Source organism: Scyliorhinus torazame, chromosome 18 (assembly GCF_047496885.1).
Source record: "Scyliorhinus torazame isolate Kashiwa2021f chromosome 18, sScyTor2.1, whole genome shotgun sequence".
Taxonomy (NCBI): Eukaryota; Metazoa; Chordata; class Chondrichthyes; order Carcharhiniformes; family Scyliorhinidae; genus Scyliorhinus; species Scyliorhinus torazame.
This window is the reverse complement of record NC_092724.1, coordinates 90802400-90821051: the sequence shown is the minus strand read 5'-3', so window position 1 is coordinate 90821051 and position 18652 is coordinate 90802400. Positions and strand designations below refer to the sequence as shown.

At 49.3% G+C, this 18652-nt stretch overlaps 1 protein-coding gene across 1 annotated transcript in view; it reads left to right on the top strand.

The window, feature by feature from the left end:
• The window catches only part of LOC140395366 (transient receptor potential cation channel subfamily V member 6-like), a 201754-nt gene that overhangs the window by 137122 nt on the left and 45980 nt on the right, over positions 1–18652 (top strand). Inside the window, exons 12-13 of the mRNA XM_072483022.1 lie at positions 5332–5398; positions 8749–9017. Coding sequence (XP_072339123.1) covers positions 5332–5398; positions 8749–9017 — 336 coding nt within the window. The remainder of the gene's footprint in view (positions 1–5331; positions 5399–8748; positions 9018–18652) is intronic.

Here is an 18652-nt window from a genome sequence, read left to right as displayed (position 1 = left end):
GCTCAACCCCCCCAGCGAGCCACGGGCAGCCAACGGGCGCCGCCATTTTGGACCCCGGACACCACGAGGGGGGACGGGCGCCGCCATCTTCCTACCCACGGGCCGCGTGCGATCCATGGGAGCGGCCATTTTGTCCACCCCCGGCCGCGTGCGACTCATGGGAGCGGCCATTTTGTCCAGCCCCAACCGCGTGCCATCCATGGACGCCGCCATCTTGGCTGTCAGGCAAGGACCCCAGCGTGGACGGCTCCACACTGCCTGAAGACAACGATCTGATAAACCAACCACGTTTGGCATCGGTGACCCTCGACCAGTCGCGGCCCCGGACGCTCCAGACAACAACGACAAAGGTGCTGGTGAACGGGCACGAGACGCCGTGTTTGATCGACTCGGGGAGCACAGAGAGTTTTATTCACCCGGACACGGTAAGACGCTGTAATTCGGCCAAGCACCCAAAAAATCTTCCTGGCGGCGGGTCCCACTCCGTTGAAATCAAAGGGTTCTGCATCGCAAACCTAACGGTGCAGGGGAGAGAGTTCAAAAATTACCAGCTGTACATCGTTCCCCACCTCTGTGCTCCCACCCTCCTGGGGTTGGACTTCCAATGCAACCTCCAGAGCTTAACATTCAAATTTGGCGGCCCTATACCCCCACTGACTATCTGCGGCCTCGCGACACTCAAGGTCGAACCGCCCTCCCTGTTTGCGAACCTCACCCCAGATTGCAAACCCGTCGCCACGAGGAGCAGACTGTACAGCACCCAGGACTGGACGTTTATCAGGTCCGAAGTCTAGCGGCTGCTTCAGGAAGGCATACTCCAGGCCAGCAATAGTCCCTGGAGAGCCCAGGTGGTAGTAGTGAAGACAGGGGAGAAGCAAAGGATGGTCGGAGACTACAGTCAGACCATCAACAGGTACACGCAGCTAGATGCGTACCCTCTTCCCCGCATATCCGACATGGTCAATTGGATTGCACAGTACAAGGTCTTCTCCACCGTGGACCTTAAGTCCGCCTACCACCAGCTCCCCATTCGCCCCGGTGACCGCAAGTACACTGCCTTCGAAGCAGACGGGCGGCTATACCACTTATTAAGGGTTCCATTCGGCGTCACGAACGGAGTCTCGGTCTTCCAATGGGAGATGGACCGAATGGTCGGCCAGCATGGTTTACGGGCCACGTTCCCGTACCTTGACAACGTCACCATCTGCGGCCACGACCAGCAGGACCACGACGCCAACCTCCGCAAATTCCTCGAGACCGCTAATGCCCTCAACCTCACCTACAACGAGGAAAAATGCGTGTTTAGCACCGACCGTCTAGCCATCCTTGGCTACGTAGTGCGTAATGGAGTGATAGGCCCCGACCCCGAACGCATGCGCCCCCTCATGGAGTTCCCTCTCCCCCACTGTACCAAAGCTCTGAATCGCTGCCTGGGCTTCTTTTCTTATTACGCCCAGTGGGTCCCCCAGTACGCAGACAAGGCCCGCCCACTAATCCAGTCCACTACTTTTCCCCTGTCGACAGAGGCCCGCCAGGCCTTCAGCCGCATCAAAACGGATATCGCAAAGGCCAAGATGCGCGCCATTGACGAGTCCCTCCCCTTCCAAGTCGAGAGCGACGCGTCCGACGTAGCTCTGGCGGCCACGCTCAACCAAGCGGGTAGACCCGTGGCCTTTTTCTCCCGGACCTACACGCTTCAGAAATTCGTCACTCCTCAGTAGAAAAGGAGGCCCAAGCCATAGTGGAAGCTGTGCGACATTGGAGGCATTACCTGGCCGGTAGGAGATTCACTCTCCTCACTGACCAACGGTCGGTAGCCTTCATGTTCGATAGTGCACAGCGGGGCAAGATAAAGAACGACAAGATCCGGTGGTGGAGGATCGAACTCTCCACCTGCAATTATGAGATCTTGTACCGTCCCGGAAAGCTGAACGAGCCGTCCGATGCCCTATCTCGCGGCACTTGTGCCAACGCACAAGTGGACCGTCTCCAAGCCCTCCACGAGGACCTCTGCCACCCGAGGGTCACTCGTTTCTACCACTTCATAAAGGCCCGCAACCTCCCTTACTCCGTCAAGGACGTCCGAACAGTCACCAGGAACTGCCAAATCTGCGCAGAATGCAAACCGTAGTTTTTCAGGTCAGATAGAGCGCACCTGATAAAGGCTTCCCGTCCCTTTGAACGCCTCAGTTTGGACTTCAAAGGCCCCCTCCCCTCCACCGATCGCAACACGTACTTTCTTAACGTCGTTGACGAATACTCCCGCTTCCCCTTCGCCATCCCCTGCCCCGACATGACCGCGGCCACGGTCATTAAAGCCCTCGGCACCATCTTTACCCTGTTCGGTTTCCCCGCCTACATCCATAGCAACAGGGGGTCCTCCTTCATGAGTGACGAGCTGCGTCAATTCCTGCTCAGCAAGGGCATAGCCTCGAGCAGGGCGACCAGCTACAACCTCCGGGGGAACGGGCAGGGAGAGAGGGAGAACGGAACGGTCTGGAAGACCGTCCTACTGGCCCTACGATCTAGGAGTCTCCCAACTTCCCGCTGGCAGGAAGTCCTCCCGGATGCCCTTCGCTCTATCCGGTCCCTGCTGTGTACCACCACTAACCAAACGCCTCACGAGCGCCTCCTTGTCTTCTCCAGGAGGTCCGCTTCTGGAACGTCACTTCCGACCTGGCTGGCAGCCCCGGGACCCATCCTGCTCCGGAAACATGTGCGGGCGCACAAATCAGACCCGCTGGTGGAAAAGGTACATCTACTCTACGCAAACCCGCAGTACGCCTACGTGGCGTACCCAGACGGCCGACAGGACACGGTCTCTCTGCGGGACCTGCCGCCCGCCGGAGCTCCCCCCCCCCAATACAAATCACCTCCCTCTCACTCCCGCTGGTGCACCCCACAGCCACCCCCTTCCCGGGGGGATCGGTTCTCCTCCCAGGCCCGTCCAGGAGCAAGGAAACAGAAGGGGACAGCGCGATGCTCCCAGAGTCGACCGGACCCGAGCCAGCACCACCACCACCACCCGGGCTGAGACGATCGGAAAGGGCGACCAGAGCACCATCTCGACTCATCGAATCGGCTTAAGATGTATATAATTCAGGTGCCCAGTAAAGCGGCATTGTTGTAAATAGTTAACGCTGCAAATCGGGTAAAATGTGAATAATTCGATGGCCCAGTATATAGTTCAATGGTTAAGGTACCGACCCTGTAAACCCCTACCACCATACCACCCACCACCCGGCCGGGTTCTTTTTTAACAAGGGGAGAATGTGGTGATATGTATTAAGGGTAATACGGTACACCACGAATGCCGAGGAGCTATTGGAGGACAGATGCTGGATCCCGATTGGATCCGCCGCCTACTGGGCTCCACCCAGATAGGCGGGGTATAAGAACCTGGGTTTAATCCCCCGCAGCTGCATTCTGTGACTGAGCTGCTGGGGAACGAGTCTGAACAAGTCTGCTCAATAAAGCCTCGATTGAAGTTCTTTACGTCTCGCCTCGTGTGTGATCGATGGTGCTACACTGACACTGGCACATTTGCTGGGCAGCGGGTAAAACAGGCTGAAACATCATCGTCACCCGTAAGACTCAAAAGTCGGCCGTACCTATCCAGGCCCAGGCCCTCCAAAGGAAGGCCTCCAATGGCATCACAGGGCAGAGGATGAGTTAAGCAGCAGGCCACTTCCACTCCTGATTTGCAATCGGGGGAACACCGAGAAGGAGCGGGAGGCCACGGAAGATCAGTGAGTTAGATGACATTTAATAAAAGCAAATTACTGTGGATGCTGGAATCTGAAACCAAAGAGAAAGTGCTGGAAAACTTCAGCAGGTCTGACAGCATCTGTAGGGAGAGAAAAGAGCTAACGTCTCGAGTCCAGGTGATCCTTTGTCAAAGTTATAATACAGAAAAAGTGGGAAATATTTATACTGTGGAGTGAGAATGAAAGGTGAGTCATAGCCACAGTAACCCAGGGAAACCAGGTGCTAATGGCCACAGAAACCAAGGGAAAGAGTGCTAATGGCAGTCCCCAGAGAGAACAAAAGGTGTGAAAGGCCAAACAGCAGAAAAATAACATCAGAGGATGAACTGTGACAGATGTAGATGTGGGGGGAGGGGAAGGGGGAAGCAAAGGGGAGAAAGGGTAAGGGAAGGTGGATAAGATGTGTGTGTGTGTGTGGGGGGGGGGGTGTTAAATATATATAAAGAAACACAAGAGAGAAAGAAATGGTGAAAGACTGTTAAAATGAAATGGAATGAAAACCTCTCAGACCACAAGTGACTGTAGGTCAGTAAATAGTGATCAAGGAGTCTGGTTAGCTCAATCGGTTTGACGGCTTGTCTGAGATGCAGAGTGAAACCAACAGCCCGGGTTCAATTCCCGAGGTTATCCGTGAAGGCTCCGCATTTCCAACCTTGACCCTTGCCTGAGGTGTGGCGACCCTCAGGTTAAATCAGAACCAGTCAGCTCTCCCCCTCAAAGGGGAAAGCAGCTTATGGTTTTCGAGGACTCTGGTGACATTCACATTTAATAGTGTTGATGCATTTGTGCAACGTTCCTTTGTTTATTTCTTTAATGGAGGCATTTCCATATATATTGGGCTGGATTCTCCGCAGCCCCGCGCCAAAATCGCGGCAAACGCGGGGGCGGAGAATCCACTTTCGTGCTGTAATCAGCCTGGCGCCGGTTCGGTGATTCTCCGGGGCCTGCGGCCGGGGGCCCATTGACAGAGGCCCGCCCAGCATTCCTCCGCTCCCGACTGGCTGAATTCCCGACGGCGTGGAACTAACCACCTATTGCCGATCGGGATGCTGGTGTGGAGGCTGTGGACTCAGCGGGGACTAAGGGGGATCGGAGGCCAGGGGGGACCTTGTAGCCGGCCGGGGATTAAATCTGCGGGGTTAGAAGCTCGGGCGCGCGGCCAATCGGGAGGGTCTCCTTTCTGTGCGTGGCACAGAAATCGACGCTGCCGCTGGAGGCCGCTGCCCTGTGCATCCAAACCGAATGTGCGGGGGCCCGTATCCGCAGCTAAAGCTGCGAGATTTGCTCCGGGTCCCTGCTAGCCCCCTGCAGGGCATTGAATTAGCTCAACATTTTTATCGGAATTTCGGGAGTAAAGCTCCACCATTTTTACGCCGGCGTGGGAACATAGTCTCATTTTGGGAGAATCCAGCCCGTTGTTTATGGTCAGGAAATTCACGAGCAGCTGTGTCCTGAATTTTCAATATATGTTGTCGCTAGGCAACATTAGCAATGTAGACCCAGACAATATGCAACATCCTTTGCAGAAAATGTCAATGAAAAGCTTTCTTTAATTGCTTCTCAGATTATTTTGGAGAAATTCTTGACGTTTGTGATATTAATGGTGATGGTGCTTATCGGATTTACAACAGGTAATTATCCAAAGTGATGTATTGCCCCATTTTGATTGTAATTTTGTTAAAACAATAAACGCGACATTCTCCACTTTTCTGTTTAGGGTTTTAACTGAAGAATTTACTACAATGGTATCATATAATCACAATGTTACAACTTGGAAATTGGCCCCCATCAAATATCCTGTCAACATTCTCCAACAGAGCCCTCGCCCTCCCGCTCTGGATATTAACACACAAAAACAGCTGGGTCAGGATCAGATTGGAAGAAAGGAATCCAACTTGCCCAATTCTGGTTCAAACCCAAGTCAGCCAGTCCATTACCAGAAATCAAGTTGGCAATTCCAATGCATAGGTGAGGCTGGCAGACTCTGATTTAATCAGTTTGCTAAGTTAACTGCGACCTGCCCAGTTTCGAGAAACCTAACAGCGAGAGGGGAGCATCTGAGGTGAAGGGGCGTGTCTTTACAGCACTTCTTGTGGGTCAGATGTGGAGGTATTTGCTGATGATTGCACAATGTTCAGCACCATTCACAACTCCTCAGACACTGGAGCAGTGCTCGCATAAATGCAGCATGACCTGGACAATAACCAGGCTTGGGCTGACAAGGGTTAAGTAACATTTGTATCACACAAGTGCCAGGCAATGACCATCTCCAACAAGAGAGAATCTAACCACCGCCCCTTGACATTCAATTGCATTACCATTGCTGAATCCCCCACTGGCAACATCCTAAGGGCTACCATTGACCAGAAACTGAACGGTACTAAAATAAATACTGGGGCTACAAGAGCAGGTCAGGGGCTAGGAATCCTGTGATGTGTACTCACCTCCTGACTCCCCAAAGCTTGCCCACCATCTATAAGGCACAAGTCAGGAGTGTGATGGAATTCTCTACCCTTGCCTGGAGGAGAACAGCTCAAACAACACTCAAGAGGTTTTGCATCATCTAGGACAAAGCAGTCCATTTGATTGGCACCCCATCCACAAATATTCACTCCCTCCACCACCGGCACACAGTAGCAGCCGTGTGTACCATCTTCAAGATGCACTGCAGCAACTCACCAAGGCTCCTTAGGCAGCACCTTCAAAATCTACGACCACTGCCATTTAGAAAGACAAGGGCAGCAGATACATGGGAACACAACCACCTGGAAGTTCCCCTCCAAATCATTCACCACCTTGACTTGGAAATATATTGACAATATTCATTGTCACTAGATCAAAATCCTGGAACTCCCTCCCTAACAGCACTGTGGTGTACCTGCACCACATGGACTGCAGCGGTTCAAGAAGGCAGGTCACCACCACCTTCTCAAGGGCAATTAAGGATGGGCAACAAATGCTGGCCCAGCCAGCGAAGTCCGCATCCCGTAAAAATGAATTTACAAAAAAAGAAATGCTTGCATCAGCCGGCCCCTCAATCTCTGCCCCTTGCACCAGAACCCTTCCCTTCCATTGAAAGACCCCTGGGATCCAAAATCAGACTTTCCTGCACTCCTGGGGTTTGAGATCAAACATCTCTACATTCCTGGAGTCAAACTCTTCCCAAACTGGGGATCGTACCTACCTTGGCGTGCAGCCTTTCCCAGGACTCTGCCTGCCTGACTGTACCAAGCCAACATGCAGACAGGGGACTTGTCCCAAAAAATGCAAGTATGGAAGGATTCCGCCCTCACCTGGTGCTTAACCCCCTCCTGTCTAGGCCAGTGACATCCATGTTCCGTAAGTGAAAAGAAAAACATGCTAACGATGGCATAATGGGCCGAATGGCCTCTTCCAACACTATTATGATTCTATGATAACAAAGGCACTGTATAAGTTCAACATTCTCACCTATTTCTAAACAAAAATCATGATTAGATTTGCCTTTCCTGTTTGCGAAATCTTTTTTTTGACTTGTGTAGCTTCCCATTAGGTTGCCTCTTCTACTCCACTTTAAATGATGCATTTTATTTCATGGAATTGCTCACCTTTTTATTTTGCATCAGACTGTATTCACCACTTATCTGCCCTATCTCTGTCCTTCCTCTATCTTTGGCAATATTTTACGCAGTTACACAGAGCCAAGCTCTGCAATTCGGTGTTATTTGCAAATTCTGTATTCTTCTGCCAATTCCTATGACTCGATGTTTGTGTATAGATGTCACAGAAGACCTCTGAGGAACACTGCTCACCGACCGCCCCCCTTCCCCCCACCCCCGCCCTTTCCAAGAAAACACCTTTTATGGAATTAGAATCTAAGAATTGTTGCAGCATAGGAGGAGTTTATGCCGGTTCTCTGCAGAGCAGTTTAACTAGTCTCACACCCCTGCCTTTTCCCTGTGGCCCTGCAAAGTTTTCCCTTCAGGGCCAATGCCGTTCCCTTTGGAAAGCCACTATTGAATCCACCACACTCTCGGGCTGTGTATTCCAGAGTCTAAACATTCGTTGCATAAAACATTTTTCTGAGTAGTTCTTTGCCCCATCACCTTAGATCCATGTGTTCTGGTTCTCACCCCTTTCGCCAACGGGGACGTTTTCTCCTATTTACTCTGTCCAGCTCCCTCATGATTCTGAACACCTCGATCAAATCTCCTCTCAACCTTCTGTGAGGAGAAAATCCCAGCTTCCCCATCTATCTATATAACTGGAGTCTCTCAAACATTCTCACACATCTTTCTTGTGCTCTCTCTAAACCCGTCACATGCCCAGAATTGGATCCAATATTCTACTTGAGGCTGAACCAGTGTCCAGAATTCTCTTGCCTTTCACTGGCGGTGGGATCCATGGTCTCGGCAGCAATGCACCCCCGCCCATGGGTTTCCCGACAGCGTGGGGTGGCTTCAATGGAAATTCCCATTGATAGTGGCGGGAGCAGAGAATTCTGCCCAGGTTCATCATAACTTCCTTTCTTTTTCACTCTAGTTATAAGCCCTACGATCCATTGTGCCTCTTTCTCAACCTGCCCTGCCATCTTCAATAATTTCTGTGCATAAACCCTCCAGGTCTCCCTCCTGCTGCAACCCCATTAGAATTCCACCCTTTATTTTATAATGGAATCCTTTGTTCTTCCTACCAAAATGAATCACTTTACACTTTCTCTGCATTAAATATCATCTGTCATGGGTCCGTCCATTCCACCAACCTGCCTATGTCCTACTGATGGCTTTGCTTCCATGTTTAATGTCATCTGCAAATTTTGGAATTGTGGCATGCTCCTTGTTTCCTACTCCCCTGCTCCCTCTATCCAAATGGCCAAGCTCCCCTTGATTACATGCAATATTATCTTCACCGCAAGTCTCGTGTGTGTTTTTTTTTGATGAATGTTTTAATTTGGCAGCGAGGTTCCGAGTTTGGTGCTGACAGTGATTTTGTTTCATTCCAGCCATATACATGTCATTTCAGGAGCTCGATCCTTCCCAGTGGATTCGCTTTAATGACTATAAGAATCTGATTTTCCTGATGTTCATGCTCTTTTTTGGACTCCTCGACATCCCACTAAATTATGAAAAGTACACGCCTTTCATGGTGAAGATCTTGTATGTGTCCTACATTATGATGACTTTTCAGCTGATGGCTATTCTCTTCATCTTCTTGATTGCTCAGACACTACGGCGGGTGATGAAGAATCTGGATGTACTCTGGCTAGCACAGGTACTGAGTTCATACATGTTCATTTGTCTGCTTGTGTAGGAAAGAAAGGAAGAGAAATGAGATTTTCTGGGCATGCTGTCCTCTTACATCAATGGGCCTAACTCCACGTTCCCAACAGGTGCAAGGAAAAGAAAGAATTACCTGCATTTATACAGCAACTTTCACAATCGCAGGTGGTTCCAAAGCTCTTTACAGCCCATTAAGTACTTTGAGGTATTGTCACTGTTGTATTGTAGGACATGGCAGGCAATTGGTGCACAGCAAGGCCAATAATGATAAAGCCATTTTATTTTTGAATTGATGTTGATTAAGGGATTAATATTGGTAAGGGCATCGACCGTTCCTCAAAATTTTGCCATGAGACCTTTTACATCCACCTGAGAGGGCCGACAGGGTTTAGGATGGAATTTTCTCATTTTCATGCAGAGTGTCGCAGTGGGTGCGGAAAGCGGCATTGCAGCTGCCGACCTCAGTGGCTGCTTTCACTGCCGTATCATGAGGAACTCTGAAAAGAGAAAACCCAAGTGTTGGGTCCCACAACTTCATTGAGCCTGCCCCGCCAGCAACTTGGCTTTTTAAAAGTTTAGGCTGCTATTTTTAAAGGCTGCTCCGATACCCAAAGGTAAAAACAAAACACTCACACGATGCACCCTCCCCTATGCCCCCCCTCCCCCCCATGCAGTATCCCCCCCATGCCAGGGGGCAGTATCACGGGGCAGTGCTGGGGGGGCAGTGCCAGGGCGTCATGCCTGGGTATGACTCTCTCGCTCCTGAGCGATGCATTAACCTGAGCTCATCTGGCAGGTTCTGCCCGCCAGATGCACGCTGTGGGGCAACAGTCATAAATGTGAAGGGAGGGGGTGGAATGGTCAGACGCAGAGCCTGATAGTTAGATTTAAATTTATTCTGATGGGGTTTCTGACATTCAATGTTGGAAATCCCGTTCGGTCACTGGTGGGGGGGTGGGGGGTGGGGACAATTGCCACTGGAATTCCTGCCAATGCAAAATGCCTCTTGCGACTTTTCACCCCCATCGCCATTCATGTTCGATGAAAACGGGAGAGTAAAATGCTGGCCATAATGTCTCATTCAAAGGATGCCATCTCCAACAATACAGCAGTTCTTCAGCACTGTTTTCCTTTTGATTTTCTTTCTTACCCTTTTCTTGTGAAGGCAGTCACTCACACTTTTAATCCAGTCTCCTCAATGTCCAAGGGCTGTTAATCATGATTGTGCTGCAATATCACAATGGGCAAGGCAAGGAGGTAGGCCTCAAGGCTCACCTCGTTAGTACAGGATTTGAATCTGCGCTGTTGGTGCGACTCTGCACCATACGCCAGCCATCCAGCCATTTGAGCAAACCAACCCCTGCCTGTATGGGATGCATCTAGGATAATTCATACCTCTGTTAAAGTGGGGGGGGGGGGGGCTGTTGCACTCTTTGGAGCAGTTCACCTTTCATTGCTCCTGCCCTGCTCCCAAGCTTCACTTGTGGCCCGTTATATTACTTTGTGTAATATATATATTACTCTTTTGAACCAGCCGAGTTGTTGAAATGAGCAGTAATCTTCTTATAAAGATAAACTAATTTATTGAGTAATATAAATAAATATTGTAAGTTCTTTTTCCTTAATACTCAACTAGTAAAACAAAGAAACAATTGTAGAGATAACTAATTAAATTATACAACACAATGCTTTGATAACTAATAACTTCTCTTCACAGCTTTCCTGTGTCTGTTCTCTCTGCACTCCTGATACACACACCATCAGAAAGAGTGGGAAAGCTATTAATATAGGTCCTGACAGTGAGACATCTAGTATTCAATATTGCCTGTACTAGCATTACATATATTGATCATGTATATTGATAGACCGAGATCACTACAGCCCCAGCTAGTTGTTTGCATGTGACAGCATGGAACACTATCTCAATAGGCAGACAAAGAAAGATGAGGGTAGCTAATGTGCCTCCCCATCGGTGAGTTAGGATTTGCCTAGCCTTGTAAGCAAAGTGTTACTCAAAAGAGTGGGAAGAAGCTTTCAATAGAAATTCAAAGGTCACAAACGTGATTAAGCAAAGTGTTGTGGAGCACTAAGAGTGTGGTCAGGTATTCAAGGTACCAAGGTCACCCATGATCTCCAGAGTCATCTCCAGCCATTCCGACTGGCTATTCACTGTGCTATTCAGATGTGCCTGCATGAGAGCGTGAGGCTGATAGGGGTGACTCTCATTCACTATAACCTGTTTCACGTGTTAGTTATGACACATCACCTACCAATTCATCTCATACAGCTGTCGAGTCCTATGATGATAGGAGCGGGGGGGGGGGGGGGGGGGGGGGGGGGGGGGGGGCAGGTGATGGGCCAGCAGGTGAGGATACACTGGGAGCTGTAACCACAGTCCTGCAGACACACCACCCACGCTATAGGGTTATTGCAGTGAACCTCAGCACCCCCCTGAGTTACTGAACAATCTTCTTCAGAATGACATTGCTCACCTCCATGGTGCGAGAAAAGGGCTAAAAAAAACGGCATCTGAAACATTACCAGCTTCACATAACCTGGCCAGTTTCCGCACCACTGATGGGATCCCGTTACAGCAGTTAGCAACAAGTATAAAGATGGCGAAAGTATCACTGCTTACCATTGGCAAGTGGAATATGTGAACATATCATGGACCATGCCAGTGTGGACAGACAAGTGAAATGACCGGCTGGGCTCACAAAGAACTGTCCAAATATAACATCCATAACATTCCCCATGGGTGCAGGAAGGTGGGATTAGAAAAGGTACCTGGGTGTCCTTGGGCTGGCATGGACAAGATGGGCTGAATGGCCTACTTCTGTGCTGTAACTTTTCTATGATTCCATGATTCCAACAGCATTAAGCTGTACCGTAAGTCTAGGGCAGTACGATGGCATAGGGGGTCACCACTGCATAATGCCGAGGTCCCAGGTTCGATCCCGGCTCTGGGTCACTGTCCATGTGGAGTTTGCACATTCTCCCTGGATTTGCAATGGTTTCGCCCCCAGAACCCAAAGATGTGCAGGATAGGTTAATTGGCCACGCTAAATTGCCCCTTAATTGGAAAAAATGAATTGGGTACTCAAAATTTATAACAAAAAAAACAAAATAAAAGCATGACTCGTCTAGCTCATAAAGAGCAAATTATAGAAGATCTGGTACAAATGTACGCAGAATCTTTCGATGATAGTTGGATGTTTTGAAGGTTTTGAGTATCACATCACTCTTGATCCAGCGATGAAATCAATGATTCATCACCCATGTAAAGCAACAATAGAATTAAAAGGAAAACTTGGAAGAGAACTCCAGGAGGTGGAAGAAAGTGAGTTGAATGCTGGAGTCATAGAGCCTACAGATTGGATAAATTCCATCACGATGAGAGAGAAGCTAAAAGAATGGCTAAGCACTTGCCTGGATCCCAAAGATCTTAATCAAACAATCAAGAATCCAACATTGGAAGAGATCACACCAGCATTGTGTTTTTCTGAGTGGAAGGTTGTGACTGCGCTGGGGCCTCTGTTGTTTGTAGTGCACATAAACGTTTTGGAGGAAATGTAGCCGGTCTGATTAGTAAGTTTGTGGATGACACCAAGGTTGGTGGAGTGGATAGTGTTGAGGATTGTCAGAAGATACAGCAGGCCATTGATAGGTTGGAGACTTGGGCAGAGAAAAGCCAAACGGAGATTAATCCGGACAAATGTGAGGTAATGCATTTTGCTAGGTCTAACATAGAGGGGAAATATACCGTAAATGGTAAAACTCTTAGGAATATGGAAAGCCAGAGAGATCTGGGCGTGCAGGTCCACAGATCTTTGAAAGTGGCAACACAAGTGGACAAGGTAGTCAAGAAAGCATATAGAATGCTTGCCTTCATTGGACGGGGCATCGATTATAAAAACTGGCAAGTCATGCTGCAGTTGTATAGAACCTTGGTACGGCCGCACTTGGAATATTGCGCACAATTCTGGTCATCACACTACCAGAAGGATGTGGAGGCTTTGGAGAGGTTGCAGAGGAGGTTTACTAGGATGTTGCCTAGTCCAGAGGGTGTTAGCTATGTGGAGAGGTTGAATAGACTCGGACTATTTTCATTAGAAAGACGGACGTTGAGGGGTGACCTTATAGGGGTCTACAAGATTATAAGGGGCATGGATAGAGTGGACGGGTAGACGAGAAGGGGCTGGTTTAGCACAGGGCTAAATAGCTGGCTTTTAAAGCAGGCCGAGGCAGGCCAGCAGCACGGTTCAATTCCCGTACCAGCGTCCCTGAACAGGCGCCGGAATGTGGCGACTAGGGGCTTTTTACAGTAACTTTATAGGGGCTGTTTAGCACAGGGCTAAATTGCTGGCTTTGAAAGCAGACCAAGGCAGGCCAGCAGCACGGTTCAATTCCCATAACAGCCTCCCCGAACAGGCGCCGGAATGTGGCGACTAGGGGCTTTTCACAATAACTTCATTTGAAGCCTACTTGTGACAATAAGCGATTTTCATTTCATTTCATTTCATTTTCACTCTTTCCCAGGGTGGAGGGGTCACTCACCAGGGGGCACAGGTTTAAGGTATGTGGGGCAAAGTTTTGAGGAGATGTGTGAGGCAGGTTTTGTACGCAGAAGGTGGTGAGTGCCTGGAACGCGCTGCCAGGGGAGGTTGTGAAAGCAGATACATTAACAACGTTCAAAAGGCATCTTGACAAACACATGGATAGGATGGGTATAGAAGGATATGGCACAAGGAAGTGCTGAGGGTTTTTGGCAAAGGTTGGTATCATGACCGGTACAGGCTTGGAGGGCCAAAGGGCCTGTTCCTGTGCTGTATTGTTCTTTGTTCTTTAGTGCGTTGCCTCTGTCACTTTCTTATGCAATGCGGCCTAACCTCCGATCCCTTGGCCCATCACTCCAGGCAACTCCCCTGCCCATGACACTCACCCACCCTCCGGCTGTGAACATGTCCCCAGTGCTGTGTCCCATGCCCTGGGTGTTCGGATGTTGGCTGCTGCGTGTGTGGTGTTGCCTCCCGCAGTGTTCAAGCACAGTGTCCAGGCATCAAGATGTGATTAGGATGCTAGGCAATGACTCTCACATACTACATGGCCCGTCCACCCATGGGAATTCACTTGGGTTGTGTGTAGTGTTCACTTAACCATGATTACCAATTCCCTATTAGCAATAACTTTCAGCCGCACAGCCAAAGGCCTCAGCAGTTGTTGGGTGTTATAGGTGGTCAGTGGGGCAGATAGGCAGGGACGGCAGTTGCCTCCCAGAATGGTACACACGATCCAGGGGTTGATATGGTGGTGCCACATGCAGTTGCCCCCTGATTGCCCCCCCAGCGCCAACACCTCCACCCTCACATGGTGGCCCACACCTGCAGAGGGTCCCCACCCCCAGCCGAGGATCCCCCCGATCCCCTGCCGAGCAGTGGAGTGGCAAGCCCCCATGGCAAAGATGGCCACTCACCTCCTCGACTCCCCACAGAAGCCCTTCTGCCAGGTTCATGTTTTTAAAAGGATTACTAATTGGCATCAGCGTGACCAGTTACTGGGGAGGCCGATGAATCACAGGAGGCCACTCGATATGAGTGGCTCTCGTTAATTGCATGGAAACAGGGCTTAAGTGGTGAGAATTGGTGAGATCCCGATTTTGCCTACTGGAGCAGGCCGGTTGCATCGCAAACAGTTTGGCGCCTAGTGCGGTTCTCATTTTCTGCCTCTTCCGCTATTCACCGGCCTCGTTTCGCTCGAGCGAGAGCACAACGAGGCCGGAGAATTGCACCCATAATCTATAAACATGCTCCTGTCCGCCACCTTAACTACTTCCTCAAAATAATTCAATTAGGGTTCATTAGACATGACCTGCTCTTTGCAAATCTTGGCTGCCTCCAATCAGCTCTGATTTCTCAAAGGACTCAGTAACTCTGTTCTTCGTGATGTGGAGATGCTGGCGTTGGACTGGGGTGAGCACAGTAAGAAATCTTCCAAACCAGGTTAAAGTCCAACAGGTTTGTTTCGAATCACGAGCTTTCGGAGCACTGCTCCTTCCTCAGGTGAATGAAGAGGTATGTTCCAGAAACATATATACAGACAAAGTCAAAGATGTAATGTGATACTTTGAATGTGAGTCTTTGCAGGTAATTAAGTCTTTACAGGTCCAAACGGAGCAAATGGAGAGAGGGGTAACTCCAGGTTAAAGAGGAGTGAATTGTCTCATACCAGGACAGTTGGTAGGATTTCGCAAGCCCAGGCCAGATGGAGGGGGGTGAATGTAATGCGACATGAATCCAAGGTCCCGGTCCGCACACATGAGTACGGCCTCAACTGTGACCTTGGATTTCAATCATTTAAAAAATATATATTTTTATTGGCATTTCTCATATTTATAAACAGTTGTATATATACATTACATTTTTCGTGTCTGCACTAATTTACTTTATTGTACAGAGAGGTTTATTTTATCCTTCATTTAACTGACCCTATGTCCTTGATTAATTATTCATTTCTCTGGAATGTCAGGTAGGTTATCCCCTTATTCTGCAACAGAGGTGAGCACCAAGTATGTATTCAACAATTCTGCTATTTCCTTACTTATAATTTGTAATATCACCCTCATCTGTTTCTAAACGGCCCATGCTAACCTGTCTCTTTGAACATAATTGTAAAAAGATTTTGTGTTAATCCCGCCGATCCCACGCAAGTTGATTTCCTATTTTCGGTTATTACGACCAGGTCTGATGTTCTTTGCAATCCTTTATATCCCAGTCCCCGTGGAGAGATCAGTAACACTCTGACGTGGATTGAGACTGGTCCATAACTGACACAATCAGTGTGTGGTGGGAGTCACAGTCAGTGTGTGGTGGGGGACACAGTCAGTGTGTGGTGGGAGACACAAATAAACGTGATATGGGAGACACAATCAGTGTGTGGTGGGAGACACAATCAGTGTGTGGTGGGAGACACAATGAGTGTGCGATGGGAGACACAATCAGTGTGTTGTGGGAGACACAATCAGTGTGTTGTGGGAGACACAAATAAACGTGATATGGGAGACACAATCAGTGTGTGGTGGGAGAGAGAATCAGTGTGTGGTGGGAGACACAATCAGTGTGTGGTGGGAGACACAATCAGTGTGTTGTGGGAGACACAGTCAGTGTGTGGTGGGAGGCACAGTCAGTGTGTTGTGGGAGACACAGTCAGTGTGTTGTGGGAGACACAGTCAGTGTGTGGTGGGAGGCACAGTCAGTGTGTTGTGGGAGACACAGTCAGTGTGTTGTGGGAGACACAGTCAGTGTGTGGTGGGAGGCACAGTCAGTGTGTTGTGGGAGACACAGTCAGTTTGTTGTGGGAGACACAGTCAGTTTGTTGTGGGAGACACAGTCAGTATGTGGTGGGAGACACAATCAGTGTGTGGTGGGAGACACAATCAGTGTGTTGTGGGAGACACAGTCAGTATGTGGTGGGAGACACAATCAGTGTGTGGTGGGAGACACAATCAGTGTGTGGTGGGAGACACAATCAGTGTGTGGTGGGAGACACAAATTAGTGTGTTATCGGAGGCACAATCAGTGTGTTGTGGGAGACACAATCAGTGTGTTATCGGAGGCACAATCAGTATGTGGTGGGAGACACAATCAGTGTGTGGTGGGAGACACAAATTAGTGTGTTATCGGAGGCACAATCAGTGTGTTGTGGGAGACACAATCAGTGTGTTATCGGAGGCACAATCAGTATGTGGTGGGAGACACAATCAGTGTGTTGTGGGAGACATAATCAGTGTGTGGTGGGAGACACAATCAGTGTGTTGTGGGAGACACAATCAGTGTGTTGTGGGAGGCACAATCAGTGTGTTGTGGGAGACACAATCAGCGTGTTGTGGATGGCACAATCAGTGTGTTGTGGGAGACACAATCAGTGTCTTGTGGGAGACACAATCAGTGTGTTGTGGGAGGCACAATCAGTGTGTGGTGGGAGACACAATCAGTGTGTGGTGGGAGACACAAATTAGTGTGTTATCGGAGGCACAATCAGTGTGTTGTGGGAGACACAATCAGTGTGTTATCGGAGGCACAATCAGTATGTGGTGGGAGACACAATCAGTGTGTGGTGGGAGACACAATCAGTGTGTTGTGGGGGGCACAATCAGTGTGTGGTGGGAGACACAATCAGTGTGTTGTGGGAGACATAATCAGTGTGTGGTGGGAGGCACAATCAGTGTGTTGTGGGAGGCACAATCAGTGTGTTGTGGGAGGCACAATCAGTGTGTTGTGGGAGACACAATCAGTGTGTTGTGGGAGGCACAATCAGTGTGTGGTGGGAGACACAATCAGTGTGTTGTGGGAGACACAATCAGTGTGTGGTGGGAGACACAATCAGTGTGTTGTGGGAGACACAATCAGTGTGTTGTGGGAGGCACAATCAGTGTGTTGTGGGAGACACAATCAGTGTGTTGTGGGAGGCACAATCAGTGTGTTGTGGGAGACACAATCAGCGTGTTGTGGATTGCACAATCAGTGTGTTGTGGGAGACACAATCAGTGTGTTGTGGGAGACACAATCAGTGTGTTGTGGGAGGCACAATCAGTGTGTTGTGGGAGGCACAATCAGTGTGTTGTGGGAGGCACAATCAGTGTGTTGTGGGAGGCACAATCAGTGTGTTGTGGGAGACACAATCAGTGTGTTGTGGGAGGCACAATCAGTGTGTTGTGGGAGACACAATCAGCGTGTTGTGGATGGCACAATCAGTGTGTTGTGGGAGACACAATCAGTGTGTTGTGGGAGACACAATCAGTGTGTTGTGGGAGACACAATCAGCGTGTTGTGGATGGCACAATCAGTGTGTTGTGGGAGACACAATCAGTGTGTTGTGGGAGACACAATCAGTGTGTTGTGGGAGACACAATCAGTGTGTTGAGGGAGACACAATCAGTGTGTTGTGGGAGACACAATCAGTGTGTTGTGGGAGACACAATCAGCGTGTTGTGGATGGCACAATCAGTGTGTTGTGGGAGACACAATCAGTGTCTTGTGGGAGGCACAATCAGTGTGTTGTGGGAGACAGAGTCAGTGTGTTGTGGGAGGCACAATCAGTGTGTTATAGGAGACACAATCAGTGTGTTGTGGGAGACACAATCAGCGTGTTGTGGGAGACACAATCAGTGTGTTGTTGGATACACAATCAGTGTGTTGTTGGATACACAATCAGTGTGTTGTGGGAGACACAAACAGTGTGTGGTGGGAGACACAATCAGTGTGTTGTTGGATACACAATCAGTGTGTTGTGGGAGACACAATCAGTGTGTTGTGGGAGACACAATCAGTGTGTGGTGGGAGACACAAACAGTGTGTGTTGGGAGACACAATCAGTGTGTGGTGAGAGACATAATCAGTGTATGTGGAAGACACGATCAGTGTGCTGTGGGAGACACAATCAGTGTGTTTTGGGAGACACAATCAGTGTGATATAGGAGACACAATCAGTGTGTGGTGGGAGACACAATCAGTGTGTGGTGGGAGACTCAGTGTTTTATAGGAGACAAAATCAATGTGTTGTGGGAGATACAATCGGTGTGTTGTGGGAGACACAATCAGTGTGTTGTGGATGGCACAATCAGTGTGTTGT